General features: G+C 38.7%; 1 protein-coding gene across 4 annotated transcripts in view; it reads left to right on the top strand.

Annotated features, from left to right (window-relative positions):
* Positions 1-26777, top strand: part of MYO5A (myosin VA) — a 219196-nt gene that overhangs the window by 146745 nt on the left and 45674 nt on the right. For all 4 annotated transcript variants that reach the window (XM_005559591.5, XM_005559593.5, XM_045395478.3 and 1 more), the window contains exons 19-27: positions 107-318; positions 1211-1367; positions 5476-5715; positions 7389-7637; positions 11987-12080; positions 14378-14526; positions 19020-19133; positions 25360-25503; positions 25721-25774. In XM_005559591.5, the coding sequence (XP_005559648.3) occupies positions 107-318; positions 1211-1367; positions 5476-5715; positions 7389-7637; positions 11987-12080; positions 14378-14526; positions 19020-19133; positions 25360-25503; positions 25721-25774 (1413 nt within the window). The remainder of the gene's footprint in view (positions 1-106; positions 319-1210; positions 1368-5475; positions 5716-7388; positions 7638-11986; positions 12081-14377; positions 14527-19019; positions 19134-25359; positions 25504-25720; positions 25775-26777) is intronic.

The following is a 26777-nucleotide window of genomic DNA, read 5'->3' as shown; positions in this document are numbered from 1 at the left end:
AGCTAATAGATTCATTCCTTTACTGATTCTGCTTTTAGACATTTTTTCTTTTAAATTTCATTTACATGATTATTATTTCTGAATATACAATTTATTCCAAAAATAGGACAAGGACAAATACCAGTTTGGTAAGACAAAGATCTTTTTCCGTGCCGGTCAAGTGGCCTATCTAGAAAAATTGAGAGCGGACAAACTGAGGGCTGCCTGCATCCGGATCCAGAAGACCATCCGAGGGTGGCTGCTGAGGAAGAAGTACCTACGCATGCGGAAGGCGGCCATCACCGTGCAGAGATACGTGCGGGGCTACCAGGCCCGATGGTAGGTCTCCTGGGGACAGATTAGAGTGCACATCTAATTCACTGTCCGAGGACAGTTTTGAGTGGTCACCATACCTGAAAAGATAACACCTCACCTTTTCTTAGTTCCAAGGGACAACAAATTAACTCATAGGACAGCTAAATAGAATAAAATTTCACTCAGCCATATGAATGATTCAGATTTATCTTCAAAACATTTACAAACTGCTGCTTACTTATGTCCTCAAAATTTTTATTTTTGATACTTTTATATTGGGCTTGAGGAAATCGTGTATAAATTAAAACAGTCATGAATATGAGCTAGTTAACAATGACTTCATGGAATAATTTTCAGGAGCAGTTAACTGAGAGGGTCTGGAAGAGAATTACACTTTAGTGTGATTACATATTAGGTTAATTTTAATTGAGAAGTATAAGTAGAAATGAATTAATCATGAACTTATACCCTCACAAATTCAGGAAAAATATGGTAGATCAATAATGGCTAGATCCAAGAAAGATGGTGATAACTAAGTATGAGATTACTGTGTATGTCTGTCTGCTCTATAAAGAGGGCATGGCCCAGGGTAAATGGATCCTGTTGTAGAAAGAATGAACTTTTATGAATTTTGCTTTCTTGTAAAATCTGGCAATGTGGGCCATCCTACTTTTCAGAGTTAGGGAGGGCTCAGATGAGATAATAAATGCAGAAATACTTTGGGAAACGTATTTGGGAAACTGCTATACAAATGTAAGTAAATATAAATGTTGACTTAGCATGCACATTATTAGAATAATACAATGGAGGTACTACTCTTTATGCCTAAAACAGTGACACTCTTTACGTTTCTCTAGCATGTATTCCTGCATTTTTTTCTGATTACTGACAACATAATATTATTTTCTTTGGCCAGCTATGCTAAGTTTCTGCGCAGAACCAAGGCAGCAACCATCATTCAAAAGTACTGGCGCATGTTTGTGGTCTGCAGGAGGTACAAGATTAGACGAGCTGCCACTATCGTTCTTCAGTCTTACTTGCGAGGCTTCCTGGCCAGAAATAGGTATCGCAAGGTGAGGCATTATTTTCAACTTTGTTTATTCATTCTATTAGCATTACAGGGGCTACGATGAATGTAGGAACTGTATGGGGACAACCAGCTATTAAAATGCTGTTTGTTTATTTTAAAAAATTCTGTTTTAGAAATAGGATCTCGCTCTGTCACCCTGGCTGGGGTGCAGCGGTGCAGTCATAGTACACTGCAGCCTCAGACTCCTGGCCTCAAGCAGTCCTCCCACTATGGCCTTCCAAAGTGCTGAGATTACAAGTGTGAGCCACTGTGCGCATGCCCAGCCTGAAATGCATTTTAAAATACTAAATAATCACATATAGTTATTAAAAAAGAAATGAGAAAAAATCTTTTACCTCCTTTTTTCTCTTTGTTTATATAATTTGAAAAAAAAAGTATGTTAGTTTACTGTGGTTGCTATAATAAATTATCACAAACTTGTTACCTTAAAACAACCGAAATGAATTCTCTCAGAGTTCTGGAGACCAGAAGTCCAAAATCATTATCACTGGGACAAAATCAAGTTGTCAGCAGGCTGCTCTCCCTCTAGAAGCTCCAGGGGAGAATCCTGGCCTCTTGCAGCCTCTGGTGGCTGCCAGCATTCCTGTGCTTGTAGCCGCATCAGTCCAGTCTCAGCCTCTGTTTTCACAGCATTTTCTCCTCTGTGTATCTGATTCTTCTATCTGCCTCTTATAAGAGTAATTATGATAGCATTTAGGTTCTACCCATGTGATCCAGGATAATCCTCCCATCTGAAGACCCTTAACCTAATCACATCTGCAAAGGCCCTTTTTCTGAATAAGTTAACATTTGCAGGTTCCAGGGATTAGCACCTAATTTCTTTGGGGGCCACTACTCAGATGACTACAGAGAACTTTGAATAGATAGAATATATGACAAACAGGTTGAAGGTTATTCCAAGAATGAGACAACCTTGGAAGAATTTACCATGGTGAAGAGGAGGCAAATTACAACATTAATGTGGTTAAAATTGTATTGACAGGTATGATGCTCCAAAAGTGTTTGACGAATAATCTTATATCTAGCGATAATTAACGGGGTCACCAGAGTAGTCTTAATTATCACCTGTGACCATTGATGAACGATTTTTATCTCTTTCATTTTGGCAAGGTTTGGGAATCTATCCTATAGAATATATTTCAAATAAGCAAGAAATATAAGCCTGGATGTTAGAACTCTATGGACATTACCATTAGAAGGAGCATTAATAGGGTGATTTGGGTCTCTAAGCACAGGCAGTATATGGGTGTGACCTAGGCCCTATTTATATATTTATTTATTTATTTTACTTTTTTATTTGAAGTGATTTTAGACAACAAAAAAATTCGAAACTGATGAGGCTTGAATGAGTGTATTTAATAGCTGTGTTTTGAAGATAGCTACTCCAGATCTTTCTGCTCACCCCTCTTTTATGTAGTCTCATGCTCTTTCTATATAGGTGTGAGATTTTAGGGAGGGAAGAGGTTTGAAGTTGGCTTTTCAGATATACCAAACTAGTTACCTTCCTGTGTTCCTCACTACTCTCCTTAGGAACATCTGAGCTGAGTTTTGAGGCCACTGGTTTAGCAGTAGCAGCCTCTGGCCAGCTCAGGCTCCCACTGTGACTGGACAGGGTGGAAGGTAGCAGCGTAGAGGCTTGCTCACATGTAAGCCAACAGCCATCACATTAGTACTCCTTCTAGCTGTATTTCAGGTCCAAGGTTCCCCTTCATGAGATTTGGGGGGGTCTTAAAGAGAGTACAGGTGTTGATTAATTTCTCTCACTCATGATGAAAGTGAGATTGAAAATGGAAGCTCTGATTAGATAATGTTTCCATTTGACTAAAATTACAAAAATGGACCAGTGTCCAAAGTTGCATGGGAGAAGCAAATGGAACAGGAAACTTGGCATTAATAGCTTTGCTGCTGTGTGTTGCTTGAGTTTAAAAGTCTTTAATTTGCCATCACTGAGACTCATCCAGTTGCTCCTTACTCATCCGGATAAGACAGAGGCCTCCCTCCAGACTGTGATGTTCAGTGAACGTTCAGAACTCCCAGCCTCAGTGCAGCGCGATGCAGTGGCTACACTGAAGGAAAACTGAAGGCTACCTTCGCGTTAGGAAAACAACCACAGAAGGCAGGCTTGAGGGGGCTGAAGACACTACTCAGATCTCCTGAACAACTGTGTTCACTTTGTATTTGATGGTTTAAAAGTTAACCACTTATTTATTAAATGTATCTTCTAGGATGACACATTTTAGTCATTATTTTTATCAAGTGCAATAACCTAAAAATAGAAAGTATTCTTTTAATGATCTTATTAAACTGCTATATATATGAATCGATGCTTTCAGAGATTTTACATTTTAAGAGTTTGATAAGGCCGGGCACGGTGGCTCATGCCAATAATCCCAGCACTTTGGGAGGCCGAGGCAGGCGGATCATCTGAGGTCAGGAGTTTGAGACCAGCCTGACCAACATGATGAAACCTTGTCTCTACCAAAAATACAAAATTAGCAGGTCGTGGTGGCACACGCCTATAATCCCAGTTACTCGGGAGGCTGAGGCAGGAGAATCGCTTGAACCTGGGAGGTGGAGGTTGCAGTGAGCCGAGATTGCGCCATTGCATTCCAGTCTGGGCAACAAGAATGAGACTTAGTCTCAAAAAAGCAAAAAAAAAGAGTTTGATAGGAGGTGTATTGTGTCCATTTGTAATAATCACCAACAAGTATTTTAAGTATATAATATTTAAGTATCATTTATATCATGGAAGAGTTACTTCATAAAATTGTAAACATAAAAATCTACAGGTGCCAGATTTTTCTAGTTTACTTTTTCTTTTATTTTCTCTCTTGTTTTTTTTTTTTTTTGAAATGGAGCTTTTCACTCTTGTTGCCTAAGCTGGAGTGCAATGGCACGATCTCGGCTCACTGCAATCTCTCCCTCCTGGGTTCAAGCTATTCTCCTGCCTCAGCCTCCTGAGTAGCTGGGATTACAGGTGCCCGCCACTATGCCCAGCTAATTTTTGTATTTTATTAGAGACGGGGTTTCACCATGTTGGCCAGGCTGGTCTCAAACTCCTGACCCATGTGAACCACCCACCTTGGCCTCCCAAAGTGCTGGGATTACAGGTGTGAGTCACTGTGCCTGGCTACCTCTTCTTAAATTCAAGAATTTCTTCTCCATCTTTCCTAGAAAATGTTTACACGGTCTCTGTTTGGTGTTCTTTAGTGACAACAAATTCATCTCATAAGGCAAACTTTTGTTGTAAGTTGTTTGTAAGTTTAGGGAAATATCATGATTGTTTTTAGGAAATGTAACATGAAATCAAAAGTAAGATTAGTTTGTTTCACATCTTGTTACTTTTACCTTTCATTTTAAAGCCCCATCCCTCCTGCCTTTGAATCCCAAAAGTGAATCCTTACTACATTTGAAATAGCAGTGGAAAATCCTCACTAGAATGGTATTCCTCAAATGTGGTAAACAACAGTGTCATCTTTTAGTTTCTAAAAAAAAAAAAAAATCAATAAATCACTACAAACTTTTTAGCACCTCAAGTGTTGGCCTCTACAGACAGTTTGCTGCCCATACCCCATGTCCTCATGCACGGGCTTAATAATGCGTAGTGAGGTGGTATCAGCAGTCAGGGTGGTGGGGATATCTCTTATTTTAGTAGCACATAGTTTACAGGATGCCTGATTCTGTTAATTTTATAGAGGATCATCTGTTGCCAACAGAAGTCATATACTAATAAGAAACCTAATATATTTTTTTCTTATTAAAGTTGTTTTTCTTTTGGTAATCTGGTGCTTTTTATTTAGACAGCTTCCAAATCTATATTCTGCTTAGAATTAAACACATAATATGTGCATATGACACATTTTTATTATGTTTCTGAAATCACCTTCTAAAGTCTACTTTTCAGATCACTTTTAAAAATAATTTTGTGGCCTCCATATATCTATGATATGTATAATCTACCTAGTACATTGTCAATTCAACTTTTGTGTCTTTTCTTCTAGGTAATGTATGGATTTTCAGCCCGACATAGATTGATAATCTCAAGTGTAGTCCAGGGTCTTGACATTGCTTTCCCTTATCCTTTTCTGCAGATACTTCGTGAGCACAAAGCAGTCATCATTCAAAAGCGAGTCCGGGGCTGGCTGGCCCGCACACACTACAAGAGGAGCATGCATGCCATCATCTACCTTCAGTGCTGCTTCCGGCGGATGATGGCCAAGCGTGAGCTAAAGAAGCTCAAAATCGAGGCTCGCTCAGTGGAGCGCTATAAGAAGCTGCACATCGGCATGGAGAACAAGATCATGCAGCTGCAGCGCAAAGTCGATGAGCAGGTGTGTTTCACAGAGGGACCCTGAGAGTGGAGTATGCCCGAAGAAATCCACCAGGATTATTTTCAATATTGTTTTTCTTTGACTTTACCCTTCGGTCTTAGTAAAAAGTAAAATTATGACCGTATTTATTTCCATAATAAGCATGAAAGTAATTATAACTCATAAGGTGGATCACAATTGCAAAAACTAAGGCAGGAAGTTATTATTATTATTATTGTTACTATTATTTGAGACAGGGTCTCACTCTGTCTGTCACCCAGGCTACAGTTCAGTGGCATGTTCACAGCTCACTACAGCCTCAACCTCCTGGGTTCAAGTGATCCTCCCACTACAGCCTTCTGAGTATCTGGGACTACAGGCACATACTACCACACCCAGCTAATTTTTTTATTTTGTAGAAACAGGATCTCATGTTGCCAGGCTGTTGTCTCAAGCAATCCTCCTGCCTCAGCCTCCCAAAGTGCTGGGATTACAGGCATGAGCTACCATGCCTGGCAGGAAATTATTTTTGAGAACACAGATCTACTAATGCTTCAGACCTTTATGATCAAGAGTCACATTGTATGTTATTTATTTTTCAAACACCAGCTTGAACCAGGCATACTGTATTTTATACTTTGTAATGCTTTGTCATAATTATCATTTATTTTCGTGTGGTATCATGTTTATTTTACAGATGAGTTGTTTAGCATTGCAATAGCAAAAGAAGCAGGAAGATGTTCATGCTTCTGATGAACTTGCAGTCTGTTGCAGAGATAAAAGTTTGATTGATTGAAGATAGTTACTAATATTTTAGCACGTGTAAATGATATAAAGGTAGTTAAGAATATAAAAATGCTAAGGAGAGCAAAGCAAAACAGGGATCAGAATGAAATGGGAGGAAAGATTTTCTGAGTAGCAGGGAGAAATTTTGAGGTAGTAAACAAAGATTTGTGAGAAATTTGTGTGTGTGTGTGTGTGTGTGTGTGTGTGTGTGTGTGTGTGTGTGTGTGTGTGTGTTTTGGGACAGAGTCTCACCCTGTCACCCAGGGTAAAGTGCAGTGGTGCAGTCACGGCTCACTACAGCCTCAAACTCCTGGGCTCAAGTGATCCTCCTGCTTCAGCCTCCCAAGTAGCTAGGACTACAGGTGCACACCACCATGTCTAGCTAATTTTAAAAGTTTTTATAAAGACAGGGTCTTATTATGTGCCCAGGCTGGTCTTGAACTCCTGCTGTCTTGTGATCCTCCTGCCTTGGCCTCCCAAAGTGTTGAGACTATAGGTGTGGGCCCCTACACCTGGCCAACTTGTGATTTTGAGGCTGTTTTAATCATTCTTATGCATCACTAAGCTACTACATGGAGCAACATTTTGTTCTGTTTTCAAAAACAAGTATAGATCCTCCTATTTCTGAGTTAAGAATCAGGAAATTAAGAATTTACTATGTAATTCACCTTGTGACTATGAGAAAATCACATCTGTCTTGCTTACCCCATCAAACAGAATTGAATTATTTGTCCCTGTTTTCTTCTCTCTTTGTGTCACCTAGAAGGTATTGGTTGTGCTATTGCAAATGTTGTAGTTAGTATTTTGGTTAGATACTATATCAGTGTTATGATGATACAGCATGAATATGATGAATAAGCATGGTTTTCTCACTAAATACATATTGTTATTTATGTGTATGTTTAAAGAACAAAGACTACAAATGCCTTGTGGAGAAACTAACCAATCTGGAAGGAATATACAACTCTGAGACTGAGAAACTACGAAGTGACTTAGAACGTCTTCAACTAAGTGAAGAGGAAGCGAAAGTTGCCACTGGGCGGGTCCTTAGTCTGCAGGAAGAAATTGCCAAGCTCCGGAAAGACCTGGAGCAAACTCGTTCAGAGAAAAAATGCATTGAGGAACGTGCAGATCAATACAAACAAGAAACAGAGCAGGTAGGAATAATGTCCATATCCCTGTCTACTCCATACACAAAGGAAATGTGCTGTCATCATGACTTGGTCCATGTGACTCACTGTTGGTTTTATTAGAAATGTAGTACAAATTTTAGTTGAATTACTGTTAATTATTACTGTTTCCTAAGTGTTTATTTCACATTATGAATGAGTAGGCTGCAGGTCTTTTAGCAGAACTTTTGACTCTAATAAGAACAGAGGCAGAGCAGTATTTTTAGGAGAGAATGGCCAAGTACCTACTAACACTCGTATATTAAAATAAAAAATAAAAATAAAAATAAAAGAAGTCCATCTGGGGCATAGACTCCTTTAAAAAAAAAACAGTCAGTCTGGGGCATAGACTCCTTTTTCTTCAGTAAGGTTAATGTGATTAACCCATTTATGCCTAAGGTTGCAGTTTTTTGAATTGCAGAATCAATCTTTGGCAATGACCTTGAGCAGTAGGATATAAATAACTCCCACATGCTTAGTGTTCCAATAATGGAACATTAGGCATAATATTTAGTACCTAATGGTAGGGATCCTTGTGGAAGCCTGCATTAAGGCTGTATTAAGAAGTCCAAGCAGGAGAAATCTAAATGCACAGTGATTGCAACCAATAGCTTTATGCAGATGGAACCCTCCCCACAAAATGCTTTCAGATTGACCAGTACTTGCATGCTATAAATTTGTATTAACATATCAAAACTTTATTAAGTATAGAAGACATTAAGATTATCAAGTAGTAATGAGATGTACTGCTGAAACATTTGTAAAAGTACCTCAACATTAGGCTTCCTGGAAAAAAGTAATCAATTTTCAGAGATTCCACTGGTATTACCAACTTTAAATGAAAACAGACTTGCCTGTGTCAGCTGTAACTGCTGGCAAGAATCCTGATATGGTTTGTCTGTACTGGCTTCTAAATGTGAGTAGCAGCATATGCAGTGAGAACCACAGCAGGAACTTAGATGCAGGTCGGTTAGGGTAGGGTGGCTGGTAAAATTGCAGTCCTTCCATTGCATTCGAGGTTCCAATAAAGTAATTCCTGCTATATCTCTAGATCTGTACTCTATATATAGAAACAGCAGTGCCAAAAGGTGAGATTCTTTTCTGTTTTACGTAATGTTGTTTTGATACGGCAAGTTTGTTCCCTCAGAACTCAGACGTGCACTCATAAAGATACTCTTGAATGTTTAAGATCTCTTTTCTTCCTTTAAGTCTCCCAAAACCACGGAAGCTTTCCAGCTTCTGATTCCTCAGAATCCGTCCAGTATTTAAGTGTGGTGGGAAGATTCTCCTTTCCACTTGAAAACCAAGTTCTTGCCTTTCTAGTCTGATAGAATAAACACACAAGCAGATTCACATGTCTTCTTTCATTTCACTTCATTTTCTCCTCTTTTCACAGAGATAGCTGTAGGGACTACCATTAATTCAGACATTCAGAAGGCATTTCCTATGTTGTGTAGGCTGGTCTTGAACTCCTAGCCTCAAGCTGTTTTCCCACATTGGTCTGACAAAGTGCTGGGATTACAGGTGTGAGCCACTGCACCTGGCCCCATTAGTTTTGTTGATGGAATGTAGTGATAGGGAAAGAATGAAAACATTTCACTGTGACAGTCAGCTTCATGGTCAGGAAAATGACATTCTCAGTCTGATCAAGGAGCCCTGAAGTTACAGTAGATTTATGTATGGTTCCTAACCAAGAGCATTTATCAAAACTGCTGAGGAGTTTTTATATAAAAAGGGAACTATCCAGACTCTGGGAGTGTGGGCTAGGCAGATTATTTTGAAAAAGAGCCATAGGTGACTTGTGTACCCCTACCAAACAAGAGCCTCTCCTGAAAGCCCACAGAGAGCTGGGGCCTTTTTTTTTTTTTTTTTTTTTTTTTTAAACTGAGAGTGGATGTTCAGGCAAGATCAGTGCAGAGAGAAGACAGCCCTAGGAAGAGATACGTTCTGGACTGATGTCTGCTGTGTGTGGCACAGCGTGCTTATCCAACTTTCCTGCTCCCCGGAGCCCTCTTTTCCTGTCCTAAGCCCCCTGACATGATGAGAGATTGCCTGCCAGCTTTCTCCCTATTATTAAAGCTCTTGTTTTCAGAGTTTCTTAAACTTTTGCTTAGAAAAAGGAATTCAGATTTTACTCATCATAAGCAAACATTTTATTCCAAAGATGAAAATTATGTACTTTGCAAAATTACCTTTGGTTTTGATTTTTCCTTCCTGGGAATCCTTATCCAGCAAAGAACTAGAAAGTTAAGAGTCAGCTTTTGTGAGTGTGTTTGTTAAAATATACATGACGTAAAATTCACCATTTTCTTTTTGCAATCTACTCATCTGACAAAGGGCTAATATCCAGAACTTGTAAAGAACTCAATCAAATTTACAAGAAAAAAGCAAACAACCCCATCAAAAAGTGAGCAAAGGATATGAACAGACACCTCTCAACAGAAGACATTCATACAGCCAACAGACACATGAAAAAATGCTCATCATCACTTGCCATCAGAGAAATGCAAATCAAAACCACATTGAGATACCATCTCACACCAGTTAGAATGGTGATCATTAAAAAATCAGGAAACAACAGGTGCTGGAGAGGATGTGGAGAAATAGGAACACTTTTACACTGTTGGTGGGACTATAAACTAGTTCAACCATTGTGGAAAACAGTGTGACGATTCCTCAAGGATCTAGAACTAGAAATACCATTTGACCCAGCCATCCCATTACTGGGGATATACCCAAAGGATTATAAGTCATGCTGCTATAAAGACACATGCACATGTATGTTTATTGTGGCACTTTTCACAATAGCAAAGACTTGGAATCAACCCAAATGTCCATCAGTGACAGACTGGATTAAGAAAATGTGGCACATATACACCATGGAATACTATGCAGCCATAAAAAAGGATGAGTTCGTGTCCTTTGTAGGGACATGGATGCAGCTGGAAACCATCATTCTCAGCAAACTATAGCAAGAACAGAAAACCAAATACCACATGTTCTCATTCATAGGTGGGAATTGAACAATGAGATCACTTGGACATAGGAAGGGGAACATCACACATCGGGTCCTATTGTGGGGAGGGGAGAGAGGGGAGGGATAGCCTTAGGAGATATACCTAATATAAATGATGAGTTAATGGGCACAGCACACCAACATGGCACATGTGTACATATATAACAAACCTGCACGTTGTGCATATGTACCCTAGAACTTTATAATTAAAAAAAAAAAAGAAGACCTGATGAGAAAAGGATATATATATATATATATATATATATATATATATATATATATAGAAAAAAAGAAAGAAAAAACTATTAAAAAAAAATTACCATTTTCACCATTTTTAAGTGGACAGTTCTGTGGCATTAAGTACATTGACATTGTTGTAATGTCAATGCTTATTTAAACATGGAATAAAAGGACTAGTTCTCAGCCTTGTAAAACTCTTTTTTTTTTTAGACAGAGTCTCGCTCTGTTGCCCAAGCTGGAGTGCAGTGGCGCCATCTCGGCTCACTGCAAGCTCCGCCTCCCGGGTTCACACCATTCTCCTGCCTCAGCCTCCCAAGTAGCTGGAACTACAGGCACCCGCCACCACGCCCAGCTAATTTTTTTGTATTTTTAGTAGAGACAGGGTTTCACCGTGTTAGCCAGGATGGTCTTGATCTCCTGACCTCGTGATCCACCCACCTCAGTCTCCCAAAGTGGTGGGATTACAGGCGTGAGCCACCGCACCCAGCCTCAGTCTTGTAAAACTCTTAAAGAGAGATGAAAAAGAAATTCTCTTTCTCAACATAGATATCAGGGAGAATGAAAAGGTTTTCAGTGAATTTCCCAAACTAAAATATCCTCACATCCTTCTTAACCTCCTTAATCTCTCCACTTGAATCATGGGTACACATAAGCTTTATGTGAAAGCATTGAAATGAGAAGGTAATATCAATTACCTTTGAGAGCAAATGCTAACTTTAGTGCCAGGCAATTTTTTAATGTTTAAGGTGTAAAGTAAAAAACCATCACCATCCTTATCCTTCAAGAATTTCTAGTCTATTCTGTAAAAGAGGAAAGTAAATCATTTGTGACGGATATAAAGAGCATATACAGGGTCTTGTGGTAGCACAGGGAAAAGACAACTAATTGAAAAGGGTTTCAGGAAGGCTCTTGGGAGGGAGTAATGCTTGAGCCAGTTTGTAAGGTTACTAGACATAACCAGGCAAAGACAGGAAGCACAGAGGTGGTGGAAGTAAGGAATGACTGCTTATGGTCTTTATCCTTGGTCATCAGGCTTCCTCTGTCCATTGCAGCCATCTCACTTTATTGTTTCATTTCATAGCTGGTATCAAATCTGAAGGAAGAAAATACTTTGCTGAAGCAAGAAAAAGAAGCCCTCAATCACCGCATCGTGGAGCAGGCTAAGGAGATGACAGGTAAAGCTTACACGTGTACTACACGCCAACCAACCTCACACCAAAGTTGTATAAGTTACGGTGTTACTTGATGAGTTACACAACGTTATTTAGAGTTTAAATATTTTTAAAAGTTGAGGCTATCATCAGCAAATTTACAAAGTTCCAAGACGCAAGAGATCACGTATTTTGGTTGAATTAGTTGGTTGATAAACTTGTAAATCTGGTATCTCTAGGTACAAATGTGAACTCAGGTTCAGTCAGTGTCATAAGTAATTTTTTTAAAAAATTAAATTTGTTCTGCATGTACGATTCGTTAGTTAAGGCTTATAGGATTCCTAATGTTTTAGTAAGAATTTTTGCGCTAATATGTGTATATTTATGTGTGTGTGTGTGTGTGTGTATGTTGTCTTTTTTTTTTGACTAAATCAATGGATGTTGTTCTAAGATGCACCACTTTTTGCTATTAAACTAAAAAAACACTAATTTTTTAAATAGAGAACTAACCAGGTATGGACATTTATTCTGTTTTCTGTTTGTGGGGTAGGTTAGAAAGGTGATAAATTAATAAGGAATCCACATATATATAAATACGGGGTAAGAAGATACAGATCTATACAGTAATTAGTGGTGGAAATGGAAGAGAAAAGATGGTTGGGAATGGGGATTTATTATATGAAAATAGTACATTTTCATATACATTCCATTGATTACATTGGTATTCAAAAAAGGCAAAAATGTTCTAAGATTTTACAATGAGATAACAAAACAATAATGGTGTGTTATTAGTAATAGGGATATTGAGAAAAGAGTACACATTTATGAGGCAAATTAATGAGGCCAGTTGTTGGAGTGTTAAGTTTGAGATGTCAGTCAGGACCTCAACATGGAGGTGTTCAGAAAGCAAATCCAGATTAAAGATTAGAGAAAAAATAAGAAGGGAGCCTAAAGATACCCATTAAAACTGTGGTGGTAAGAGAGACTGCCTCACCTCTCCTAGTTGAAGGGGATAGTAGAGAGGAAAGAGAAGAAAACCTGGAATTAATGACCATGCTAAGGGATGAGGTAAAGAAAAGGAGTCAGAAAATAAAATTAAGAGGTGAAGGAGAAAACAGAGCCCTGGAAAGAAGGCTGCTGGGAGGCAGCATGTAACAGAAGGATCCAGAATGATGAGAATCTTCTAGGAAAATATAAAATGTTATTTGAAAGTAAACTGTAAGAACAAAGAAATGTCAGTGAGTTTGCCAAAGGAAAATTTTTTGGTAGCCTCAGAACAGCTTCTGCAAACTGGTGAGAATAAAAGGCAACTTGTAGAATGTTTTAGAGAGAAGAAATTCATTCATTCATGTACAAATTATTAAAGCCCTACTCTAGGGAAGCACTGTGGTGGGCACCAGGAAAGCAGCTGTGACAAGACACTTGTAGCCCTTGCCTCATGGTGCTCACAGAGAAAGCAGTGGTGAAGCTATAGAAGCAGGCAGGGCAGATTAAGATTTAACCTCAAAATATATGGGTAAAATGGAGCAAAGTGGTAGGAAGCTTAATATTATAAATGTGACTGGTTGACTGATTAAGACATATAGCTGAGATTTGAGGTTTTGTTACTTTACTTCATCTGCAGTCAAGGACTAATCTCCAATTTCCAGATCATGTCATAGCCAAAAACAAACCATAGCCACAGAGAGGGTGGAGGGGATAGGTAAATGGAGAAGACAAGGTTTCCTCAGCAGTGCATGGGGGATGACCAAGAAACACACAACACAGCTGGCCAGGCCTGAGCATTTTATCTGGTTAGAAGCTGCAGAGTAATAGGACAGCAGGGGAGGTTAAAGTCATAGAAAATGTAAGATAGAACCATGAGATGGTAAATGAAGAGAGACTCTGTAGAGTAGGACAGCTGGGTCCACTGAAAATTTGCCATTCTCTTGAGAAATATCTCTGACTTTTGAAGAGGGTATACTACTTTGGGCAAAAGAATTTTATGAATAAAATACCACTGGAATAAAAATACATATAGTTTAGTTACTAGACAGTGACTAGTGGAAGTTTTTCAAGGATGTGCTGTAACCAGTGTATCAATTAGTGGGACTAAGGCCAGAGTATGGGCAATAACTCAGTAGATGATTGTTAATATTAATAAATTATTTCATTTTTTGGTCATTTTTTCTTTTCCTGAATTATACTAAGACGCTCTTCATGGATCACAGTGATACTAAAAGTAAAATTCCCTGCAGAGAAACTGGAAATCAGTATACATGTTTACACAATTGCATTTTCAAGGGGCCATCTTTGGTATGCATATCCTTTTTTAATTTCAGAAACTATGGAGAAGAAGTTAGTAGAAGAAACAAAACAACTCGAGCTCGACCTTAATGATGAAAGACTGAGGTATCAGAACCTTCTGAATGAGTTCAGTCGCCTAGAAGAACGATATGATGACCTCAAAGAAGAGATGACCCTTATGGTGGTGAGTCAAACACTTTTGCTTTTTTTAATGAAAAATTTTAAACATATACAAAAGTAAATAGAATAGTAGAATGAACCTCCATATCTTCCGTGTGCCTACCACCCAATTCCAGAATGTTCAACACATATTCACCTCCCGTTCCATCTCCCCAACCCGCTCCATCCAATGGATTGGATTATTTTAAAGCAAATCTCAGAAATAATATAATTTTATGCACAAGTACTTCAGTAAAGTCAAACACTTTAAAGACTGGGCTAAATGGTAGTATAAAGTCAGTACAGTTGAATTTTTGTTTTTGTTTTTGTTTTGAGACGGAGTCTCACTCTGTCATCAAGTGGAGTGCAGTGGCGCAATCTCGGCTCACTGCAACCTCTGCCTCGCAGGTTCAATTGATTCTCCTGCCTCAGCCTCCTGAGTAGCTAGCTGGGACTACAGGCACCCACTGCCATGCCTGGCTAATTTTTTGTATTTTTAGTAGAGACGGGGTTTCACCATGTTGGCCAGGATTGTCTCGATCTCCTGACCTAGTGATCCACCCGCCTTGGCCACCTCCCAAAATGCTGGGATTACAGGCATGAGCCACTGCGCCCAGTCAGTTGGACTTTGTTTCATATATTGAATGGCCTAATGAAACATTTACATGTAGACTGATTTTGATTATAATTTCGAAGACATATTCCTATGAAAAGAAAATTCAGACTCCATTTATAATGAATTATCTATTTCAAGGACTCTTCTGCATTTACCAATGTACCTTTCATACTTGTAATAATTCTGCACATCCTCCCTATTCCACATATCCTGCTATCAGAAAACAAAGAGTTCCCAAGTTCTCTTGCTGCCTATGAGTACCAGCCTTAAAGGTAACAATTATACAAATGACCAGAAATACTTTGAAATATCTCATAAAAAGCCAGATAATTCAGTATCTGTGGAGCAGAGTATTTGCTTCTATCTGGACCTACTGACAAAGTTCATTACAATATGACACTTAAGTCAAAATAAAAGAGATTATGTAATACGAAAGATAGGCTCTCATCACCTTGCAGATGAGAAAATCCTGTCTAAAAGAGACTAAAAAGCTAATATAAATCCCACATTGGACCATTATTTCAACCCTCACTACTCTGATTTCTGTGTGACAGAGAAATTAGAAGTAGATGCAAGTCACCATTATAACTGTTCTTATAATTGACAAATCTAAAGACCCTTGGTAAGCTTCATCTTCCTTGATCACCATGCTCCCCTTGGTCCCATTGAAACCTTTCTTCCTTCACATTCTGTAATTCTTAGCTTTCTCTAGAATTCTTTTCTTCTTTTTCAGTGTTTATGTTCCCCAGTTCCATTCTTTGGTATATTTTTGTTCACTGTATTTATTAGATGACCATGCCAACATTTGTGGTTAATCTCTGTTTCAGTTATGGTTAGAGCTAAACTTTATAACCTATAAGTAGGTGTTTCTGAGACCCCCTAGTTATTTGGGATGTTAATAAGTGGCATTGGAGAAGAAATTCTGAGGTAAAATAAATGTAATCTACCAGGTTAAACAGAGATAAACAGATGTCTTTTCTGCAGAATTTCTTGGATTCTTTAATAGTGCATGCAATATGAATTTCAGAAAATAAAATGAGAGAAGCAGGTACCATACATGTATCCCTCTCTGAGCATATTCCAGAGACATCCATCTGTGAGGAGGTCATGGGTCTCTTTAGTCAAGGAGGTGGCCATTTCTAGAAGGGCCCTCCAGTGATGCCATCCTCCAGCAGCTTGACACAGCTCCTCCTTTCTTCTAAGCAAGTCTGCCTGCTCTCCATCTGTTCCCAGCAGTGCTCTAGGGGTAGTTTTAGTTGCTGAATTTCTTTTTTCTCAGTCGTGTGTCCTCTCCATTGTGTATGCCTGTGACTCACTGTCATTCCTCTTGGGAGACAAAATGGTCAGAGGAAGGGAAAAGGAGAAAGCAGAGGAAGGGAGATAAGAGCTCGCTTGCTTTCCACTCATCTCTTCACTAGATCTCATTTCCTAGCTCCAGATGTAGTCCAGATCACAGGTTTTGCAGAAAATATTTGCCCAGAATTGCAGAGAATAAAAAACTTGATCTTATAACCCAAGACAATTAAAATATTAGCGACAATATCTTATTTTAATGTTTAGGTACAACTGAACAACTAACAGATGAGTACTTGACTAATATTAGACTGACACTCTTCTGGAAATGGCATTCTCACTGCTTCTATCCAGAGCTAATGAAGCATTTGGTCGTAAACAGAGTTGTCATATGAATGGAGGAAACTCTAGGGAGGGGACTTGATAAGCTGCCTCCAGCGCTTCCCATAACCTATGTGATACATGGGCCAAAGAACACTAGTAAGCTAATAGTGTCACTTATTACCAGCCTCTATAGTTGTTGGCCCTGGTATAAGAAGTGTTGTAGCATTTTTCTCCAAGAACATTGGGTTGTCCAGACAATACAGGGGCAGAGGCAATGAGGAAGGACCAATCCAGGGCTAAGGAGTTTCAAGCCAGTGATGAAAAGATGATGAGGCATGGGAATACAGGCGTATGAAGTATTTAAAGGTAAATTAATTCCAGAGAGTGGAGGGAAACCAGCATGTCAATCGTGGGGTCATTAGTCTTGGCAAAGGGAATAAAACAGGTTCTGGAAAAGAAGGAATCATGGGAGAAATCAGGAGCAGAAGAGGAGGGAGGTGCAGATCTTGAAGGAGAACATATTGATCCAGTCAAATATATATCCTTGTAGTTGAAAAACATATAAACGGGGGAGCAAAATCCTAAAAACAGAGAACTGAAAAGTTACCAACAAGGAAGTTGTTGAATCACTGCAGTCCCCTAACAATCACGGCAGCAGCAGTTAACATTCATTGAATGCTTGTTATGCCACACCAGACTGTTTACCTGCACATTCTTATTTAATCCTCACACAGACCCTATGAGATAGAAATTACTACCCTTTTTTTCCTGATGATGAAACTGAGGCCTAGAAAAGTTGGGTAAGGGACAAGTAAGTGGAAGAGCTGGTATTCCTGCCTAGCTCTGTCTCCTTTCAACCCAGAGCACTTAACCACTGCCCTGTATCCAAAAGTTACATTAAATAGCAACAAGCAGTGTTGCTTCTATTAATGCCTTAAGGTATTCCTTGTATAATGATAGATATATGTGGGAAGACAGGGATCTCTCTCATTTTTAATAAGCTTATTAAAAATCTTTGTCCTGGTGTTTATCTGGACTACCTATTTTTCTTAGTGATACAACCAGTTTATTAAATAAAGGCCATTCATACAACTGTGGTCTTGGGCTGGAAATTTTAAGTAAGAGTGCCTGTGTCTGTAAACAGACAGTGAATTTGAGTGCCTTGGACTTCATCTGTGATGATTATCCCCTTTAGTGTGCACCCCAGCTTCTGGATTGTTTCAGAGGTGCTGGTGTTCTTGGATCTTCCCTTCACTTTGCAATACAGGTTGGGCCGGCCTGGGAGACTTTTAAGTCTCTGGATGAATCTTCTCTCCATAAGCCTGGGTGTAGGAAGGGAAGAGACAAAGAAGCTCTTTGTGGCTTCCAGCTCTTTTCCAGCAGCTGGGGAAAGGTACAAAGAAAACTGGACAGATGAGAAAGCTCTCGGAGGCCTTTCTGAAGCCCTCAGGACTGTAACATTGAAAGCTTAAGGCCACTGGATCTTTCCATCTCTCCTGCTGGGGACATGCTAAGAGCCCAGCCTTTTAATTCCTTCTTCCCTCAGGTTATTCTCTAACCCCTTCTCCTACAGGAGGGAAGGATGTGTCATTGCTAAACTTTTCTATTCCCCATGAGCTTTCTGAACACTAATTTCCTAGGTATTACATGTCATAAAAATGCCACCCGGATGTCCTGAGGTAATAACCGAGGGCTCTTCGGAGGATTACTAGAGCAGCTTTCTTACCTCCCCTGTACTGTCCATCCTGCCCACTGCTCACTCCAAAGATTTAACTGCACGTATTAAAGTGACAGAAATTAGAGCTGCCTGTGTGAACTCCTTCATCTTTCCTTTAAACTATTTTTGCCTAATTACCATGCAGTAAAATGACTGTGCATGCCATTTCAATATATTTTATGAGGTTTTTGATAAGTTTTATTTGATTACAGCACTAAAGTCAGTGCTTGGAAGCTTTACCCAGTGCTTCACTGAGCACTGCTTCACCCAGTGTGACTGACCGCTCAAAGTTTTCAACACCCAAAGGGTACTCCACTAATAATCACAAGTGATTTTTATTTGGGCATTTGGATTTGCAACTGTTCCTGTCATGTCATGCCAGTGTACCTTTTTCTTTGAAGAGGTGACCTTTTTGTAATTATTTGGTCAAAACAATATGGAACAGATCACTTGGGCACCAATACAAGTCAGGCAGTAGGGATAAGAACCAAGTCAAGGTGGATGCCGTCTTAACTATGCCTAGACTAATTATGTTGTGTTAATTATACCTGGGTTATTTGCCTTGCAGCATGTGCCTAAGCCTGGACACAAGAGGACAGACTCCACCCACAGCAGCAACGAATCTGAATATACCTTTAGCTCTGAAATTGCAGAAATGGAAGACATTCCATCGAGGACAGAGGTACAGTTTAGACTGAAAGTAGGATGTGAGCATGCTGTTGTTAACAAGGAACATTTCCATTGCAGAGCAGACTCCAATTGGCCATAAACGTAGTATTTGTTTGAATCATTTATTCTTCATAAGTGACCTGTAGATACAAACTTATCTTATTTACCTTTTTGTACACTTAAGTACTATGTACATACATACCTATTGCATATTTTTTTGTCAATACAAATTTTAATTTTAATTTTTAATGCAATTTTGATGGTGAGATTTTATTTTTGTAATTCTCTTTTACCCCTAACATGGTATGTATACAGGATTTTATTTCAGACTGAGGTAAATTATTTTATTTATTTATTTATTTATTTATTTATTATTTACTTTATATCTATAGGCCACCGCTGTAGACAGAGGTAAATTATTTTTCAAGTAAGCCCTTTGTCCTTGAATATCATAAACACTGGCGCCCCAGAGTTTAGCAAAACTGCTGCCTCTGTTTTTTGCCAGTTTTTACCAATGTAACTTTCTTCTACAAAATGCATGGAAAATAGTTTAGAAATCTGCTTTAATGTTTTGTGTTATGTTGTATGAAACCAAAATGATGTATTACTGTAACTCCAAAAGTATAGTGACTTCTAGTTAGATTATTCCCAACCAATTCTAAGATCTTTTTAAATATGATATAGTTTCAATAATGGATAATTCAGACACAACCGTACTATTTTTATATTATATTCTTTGAAAATGACCAAATCAGAAATAGACTGCTTCTGGCAGAATAGCTAGAGAAATTGAGTGATTCTTTCCTTTCTTGTCTTAGTTCTACTTAAGAATGAAGTTTCTGCCATCTCATTCTGTTTTGAAGAAAAATGTTATATAGTTGGAATGTCATATCATTGGAATCATACATACAAGAAGGCTAAGGAATTTGTCCAAGTTCACAGCTTATCAATGGTAGATCCAGCATACTAACTGAGGCTTGTCTCTTTAGAATTCATGTTCTTAAGCCATTGTATTCTACTGACTTCCATCCAGGGATTCTACACTGCAAGTCTCCAAATCCCTTTTCTATATATCCATGGGCTGGGCCCATGGATATAACAGTATGGCCAGTATATAGCAGGATAGAGGTTTTTCCAGTTATCTATTGCTATGTAATAATTGATCTCCAATTGTTTATTATTACTCATAATTCTGTGGGATTTGACTGAGGAGTTCTTCTGCTCCATGTGGTGGTGGTCAGAGTGCCTCATGTAGCTGCATTCTGTAGAGTGCTTGCTTCTCTTCCCTGGGCCTCTCCATGTAGCCTCTCTTCAGCAGCAGGTAGGTGGGTTCTAAGAGTGAGAGACTAAAAGATACCAGGCCTCTTAGAGCTAGGCCCAGAACTGGCCCAGTGTTAGTTCTGCCACATTCTGGTCAAAGAAAATCACAAGGCCAGCCCAGATTCAAGGCAAAGAGGATAGATTCCATCTCTTGTTGGGAGGAAAGACTTGTATGTTGAGAAGAATCATTGGTGCCATCATACCACAAAGTTAGACTTTGAAGACTTCAAAATTAGGACTTCTGAGCCTTCGATAGATAGGAAGGTTTTAGGATTGCATCCTGTTGATCTCAGTGGGAGTACTCACTTGCAATAGTCGGAGGGAAGTACATTTACAAACTGCCCAGTCCAGTGTAGTACCACTTTAGCAGCTCCTGCTGGTAGGGGGAAAGCATAATAAAAAAGGTGTGCTTGCTGGAAACCAGTCTGTAGCTCTCTGGAGAATTCCCCTGCCGGCCCCACTTGTTTTGCAGCCTTCCCGCACTTGCAGATCTTCACGGGCTGGGTTGATGTTGCTTTGGAACCAGTGCTCCTCCTGCTTGGTGTGCACCTCTTCTAGGAGCCGTTGACTGATGATCCCTGTTCTGCTTCTGCTCTCAAGCTTTCTCACACCTTTCACATCTGGGGAAGGGTCACCAGAACTTTCTCAGCTATCATTAGGAGTTATTTCAGAATGACTGCCAGGCCTGTAATGGTGGTAATTTTGTGACTACATTCAGTTATTTCGATTTTCCTCAGATGAGAGACTAGTGTTATTTTTTAGGTCAGTTAAAGAGCTTCGCTGTCTTAGAAAAGCCCTGGGTGACAAAGTCCTTACTAAGGCAAGAAAGCGAAACAAAACCTCAGAAACTTCTCTGTGACAGATGGCCCAATCTTCCTTCTTGTTCATGGGGTATAGCGCGGACATCTCTTTAGTTAGACGTGTCATCAGGGCTCAGAATGGGCACCATCGGGAGCACCCTTAAATAATTACCAATATTTATGCCTTAAGTCATTTTGCATTTTTCACATGTAATCTTTTGTGATCTTCTATCTTCTATTTTAATACTCTTATCCACAGAATTTTGCTCTTGTCCAGCAATCAACTAGTTGTTTATGTAGTATTAACCGATGTCTGAAGAGTTACCCCATCACATTTTTTTCTTTTCATTTTTTTTTTTGCTACTTCTAGTTGTCAAAACACCATCCCATTTTAATAAGAGGCTTCCTTTTAAACAAAAAGTGCCCATTCAAGGCTCAAAGGAATGATTTCCAAATGATATTTTAGGTATAATGAATGAAATACTACATTCATTTCTGGAACGAAAGGCTCTATGACAGTGTAAGAAAAGATGAAATAATTTAAAATTTCGGGGACATGTACATCATTCATAATGAACAAACATTAAAATATGTAATATGGAATGTTTAAATTGTAAATAAGCGTCAATATAAGTATTTTATGCTTAATTTTTATGGGGGACATATAGAAAAGAATTTTTATACAAATGAAATTCTATAGTGATTTCATGTTGTGGCAAGATGTTATATCTGTTCTGCTAAGTCAGGACAGACTTTATTATAAAGATTATGTACCTAAACTTTTTCTAATTGTTGAGTATTACAAAGTAGGCAGAAAGAAAAAGTTCAGGTGTAATTAATTTGCGGACAAATGACTTTGACAGCCTGTAAATGCCTACTTCTTTGTTCAGTTGATTCTTCTTGGGTTGTTTTTAGAACTGGAATAACACTTAACACTACTCTGAATTCACAAAAGACCAAAGGTAGCTAATGAATATACAATTCCTGAAAATAAAAATTATTCCGTCTCTTCAAAAGTCAAAGAAGGCCAGGCGCAGTGGCTCCTGCCTGTAATCCCAGCACTTTGGGAGACCCAGGCCAGTGGATCACCTGAGGTCAGGAGTTCGAGACGAGCCTAGCCAACATGGCGAAACCCTGTCTCTACTAAAAATACAAAAAATTAACCAAGTGTGGTGGCAGGCGCCTGTAATCCCAGCTACTCAGGAGACTGAGGCAGGAGAATTGCTTGAACCCAGGAGGTGGAGGTTGCAGTGAGCCGAGATTGCACCACGGCATGCCAGCCTGGGCGACAAGAGCAAAACTCCGTCCAAGAAAAAAAAAAAAGTCAAAGAAATGCAAATTAAATCAACAACAAAGTTCCACTTTTGGTCTATTAACTGAGCTAAATGTTTTTTTTTTAATTATAACAGTCACTACTGTTCAAGGTGGTGGTTGCTGATAGAAGTGTAAATTGGCCAATTTGATGGACTTTTAAGAAGTTAATGTTTAGATATTTGTATACTGGAGTGTTTATTTTAGTAATATTCCAATAGCAAAAAATTAGAAACAACTTCAACACCCATCAGTAAAATAATAGCTAAGCAAATGGTGACACACCTGACTGTATATTTAAATATCATAAATTTGGGAAACAATGCAATGCCAAGTTTAAAAGATCATATAAAATTATAATGACAATATTATTCTAATTCTTTAAATCTATAGATGCATAGAGAAAAAGACTAAGAAAAAATTATAGTTTTTCTGTGGAGATAGGATTATGGTGTGTTTTTCTTCTTTGAACTTTTCTTATTTCCTAGATTTTCTATAAAAGCTTATTCTGCTCTCATATCAGAAAAGCAAAAGTAAATATTCTCTTTTTAAACAATTGGGTAGATTTGCCAATCATTTAATAATTATACATTGACCATTTAGTTAAATAGATGATTGCTGTCATTCTCTTGCTCCTCCATCCTCACTTCTGTCTCTCTAACAAAGGGACTCTTTATCTTCTACTACATTAATTCTAATAGTACAATTATTTCTCCTCTTACCTCATTAAAAATTAAAACCTTAAGTAAACATGTTAAAACAATTATGGCACCCACAACTTCCATGATGATGGTTAGTTGTTTGCATTATTTTTAAGCTTTAATTAGTGTACCTTTATTTATCCTAGTAGGTCTCACTGTGATTCTGTTTTGGAACCAGTTGACACACTTTTAAAATGTTATTAGGTTATTCTTCAGTTTATTAAGAACTATACAGTCATCCCTTGGTTTCCGCAGGGGATTGGCTCCAGGACTTTCATGAATACCAAAATCTAAGGATGCTCAAGTCTCTTATATAAAATGCAGTAGTATTTACATATAACCTATGCACATCCTTCCATATTCTTTAAGTCATCTCTACGTTACTTATAATACCTAAGACAAGCTATGTAACTATAGCATTATTTAATACCTAAGAAAATATATAGTTAAATAAAACATTATTTAATACCTAAGACAAATACAGTATATTGTAGTACCTAAGACAATATAAATGCTATGTAAACAATGCAGTATAACAGTTATGATACTGTATTGTTGTTTATTTGTAATAAAAAGCCAAGGTGTGCAGTGCAGGCCTATCTGCAGAGCCAAGGCTGGGCTTTATGTCGATTTTAGGAGTCTCTTCTTAGCGGGGACATAGCCCAGCCTAACCAAGCAGCGTTTTGTTAAAGTAGTGAGGGCTAAACTCTTTTCACTGTTTTCTGAAGAGGCAGTAAATAATCTAACAGTAAAAATGTGATAATCATTTTTATTTTTATTGTTTGGGAGGTTTTTTTGGGAATATTTTTGATCCACAGTTGGTTGAATCTGAGAGGATGTGGAACCCACAGATACAGAACCCAAGGATATGGAGGGCTGACTGTATATGTTTTGGTTTTTCAGATTTCAGTTTTCTCTGTGTGATCTCAATATATTTATGCTGGCATTTCATATTTTCAAAAATCATTCTTCCTGATTGCAAATGTAGAACCTGCCCATTGTAAACAATTTAAATATAGGAATGTACAATGTAAAGAAATGAAACTTTCCCATAGTACATTCCGTCCTCTGAGATAACCATTGATGGCCTTCCAAATTTTTATATGCATGTCCTAGGTATACATTTAAAAGTCACATACGTTTGTGTTTTATTAACAAAAACAAGGTATATTTTCTGTCCTGCAGTTTGTATGTTCATGTAATACTTTAAGACATATTTATCTGCTCATGTTGATATACTTCATTCTTTTTTTTTTTTTTTTTTGAGACGGAGTCTCGTTCTTCTGCCCCAGCTGGAGTGCAGTGGCGCGATCTCAGCTCACTGCAACCTCCGCCTCCTGGGTTCAAGCGATTCTCCTGCCTCTGCCTCATGAGTAGCTGGGATTACTAACGCATGCCACCACACCTGGCTAATTTTTGTATTTTTAGTAGAGATGGAGTTTCACCATGTTGCAGTCAGGCTGGTCTTGAGCTCCTGACCTTGTGATCTACCCGCCTCGGCCTCCCAAAGTGCTGGGGTTACAGGCATGAGCCACCGCGCCTGGCCTACTTCATTCTTTTTAACAGCTAAAAAATATTTCACAGTTTGGCTATACCGTAATTTATTTAAGCAACTGTCCTATTGACTGACATTCAGATTCTTGCCAGTTTTTTGCAATTACAAAAAAAAAAATGCTGCAATGAACATCTTTTTCCATATATTTTTATATACTTGTGTAAGTATTTCTGTAGGATTAATTCCTAAATGTAGATTTGCTAGGTTAAAGGTATGCACATTTAAATTTTAGTAAGTTCAGCAAAATCGCCCTTTTCAAAGGCCTACCTTTACTTCCACCAATATCATATGAAACACTGTGGCTAACACAGAGCATCATGAATCTTTTTAGTCTTTGCTAGTCTGATAGGGGAGAAGTAGCAGTTCAGTGTTGTTTAATTTGCATTTCTCTCATTGTTAGCTAGGTTGAGCATTTTTTAAATATATTCTCTAGATGTTTGTATTTCTTATTCTGTAAGTTTGCCTATTTTTTCATTGAGCTATTTGTCATTTTCTCATTGACTTGTATGTCTTCTGGCTTGTCTTGACCATCTTGTGATTCCTGGTGTTTAGGAGCCAAGTGAGAAGAAGGTACCTCTGGACATGTCATTGTTCCTTAAGCTCCAAAAGCGGGTCACAGAGCTGGAGCAGGAGAAGCAGGTGATGCAGGATGAGCTGGACCGCAAGGAGGAGCAGGTGCTCCGCAGCAAGGCCAAGGTGCACAGCACAGCCCGTCCGCAGAGCTGAGGCGGGGCTTTATGTCCATTTCAGCAGTCTTTTCCTTAGTGGGGACTCAGCCCAGCCTATCCAAGCAGCACTTGGTTAAAATAGTGAGGGCTAAACTCTCTTCCCCGTTTTCTGTAGAGCAAGTAAATATTTTAAGAGTAAAAATGTGACGATTAAATATGAAACTTTTACTTTAACTTTTCCCTAGGAAGAAGAAAGACCACAAATTAGAGGTGCAGAACTGGAATATGAGTCACTCAAGGTAAGGGGGAGTTTCTGCTCAAGACTTTGAATATTTTGTTTTGGCAAGAGGCCCACTCAGAGCCTCTCTTTTTCTCAGAGAACATCCTTAAGGGCTGGAGGTTGCACCAGAGGTCCTAGCTTCAGCCTTATTCCGCATTACTTCTTGTTGTTTCTTTTTATAAATTCCATTTCATATAAGCTATACTTCAGTCTAAATAGGAACAGGAGAAGTAGCTGCCATTCGAGGCTGTGGTAGTAAAGGATGTGGACTCTAGCATCGGCCACTATAAAAATCCAATTGGGTGTGATGGGGCAGACCAGACATAGAAGTAGGAATCTGCTCTCCAGATCTTCTCCTGCCCCACACAATAATGAATGAATAAAAACATTCTCTGTAGTATGAATGAAGCCGCGATTCACAAAGCATTAGATTAGTGGCTCTCAAAACATGGTCCCTGGACCAGCAGGATCAATGTCACCTGGTAGCTTGTTGGAAATGCAAATTTTCAGGTCTCACACTACTAAACTTATTAAATCAGAATCTCTGAGGGTGGACCCCAGCAATCTGTGTTTGAACAAGACCTCTGGGTGATTCTGATACACAGTAAACTTGGGAAACATTTGTAGTTTACACGTCAAAGTAATGACATTTATGTGTCTTCTGTTACAGAAATAAGCAATAAGAATCTGATTACCAGTTGGTGGGAGAACGGGGAAGGGAGGGAGCATTCATTTTTATAAAAGAATAGATTAATTCATGAAAGAAAGGTTATATATTCTTAAACTAGAAAAAAGAAGGACTTTAAATAGTTTTTTTATTTTTCTTTTGAGATGGAGTCTCGCTCTGTTGCCCAGGCTGGAGTGCAGTGGCACGATCTCGGCTCACTGCAAGCTCTGACTCCTGGATTCACGCCATTCTCCTGCCTCAGCCTCCTGAGTAGCTGGGACTACAGGTGCCCGCCACCACGCCCAGCTAATTTTTGTATTTTTAGTAGAGACGGGGTTTCACCGTGTTAGCCAGG

The sequence above is a fragment of the Macaca fascicularis genome, chromosome 7, assembly GCF_037993035.2.
Source record: "Macaca fascicularis isolate 582-1 chromosome 7, T2T-MFA8v1.1".
Lineage (NCBI taxonomy): Eukaryota > Metazoa > Chordata > Mammalia > Primates > Cercopithecidae > Macaca > Macaca fascicularis.
The sequence above is the reverse complement of the archived record's forward strand: the minus strand, read 5'-3'. Positions and strand labels throughout refer to the sequence as shown.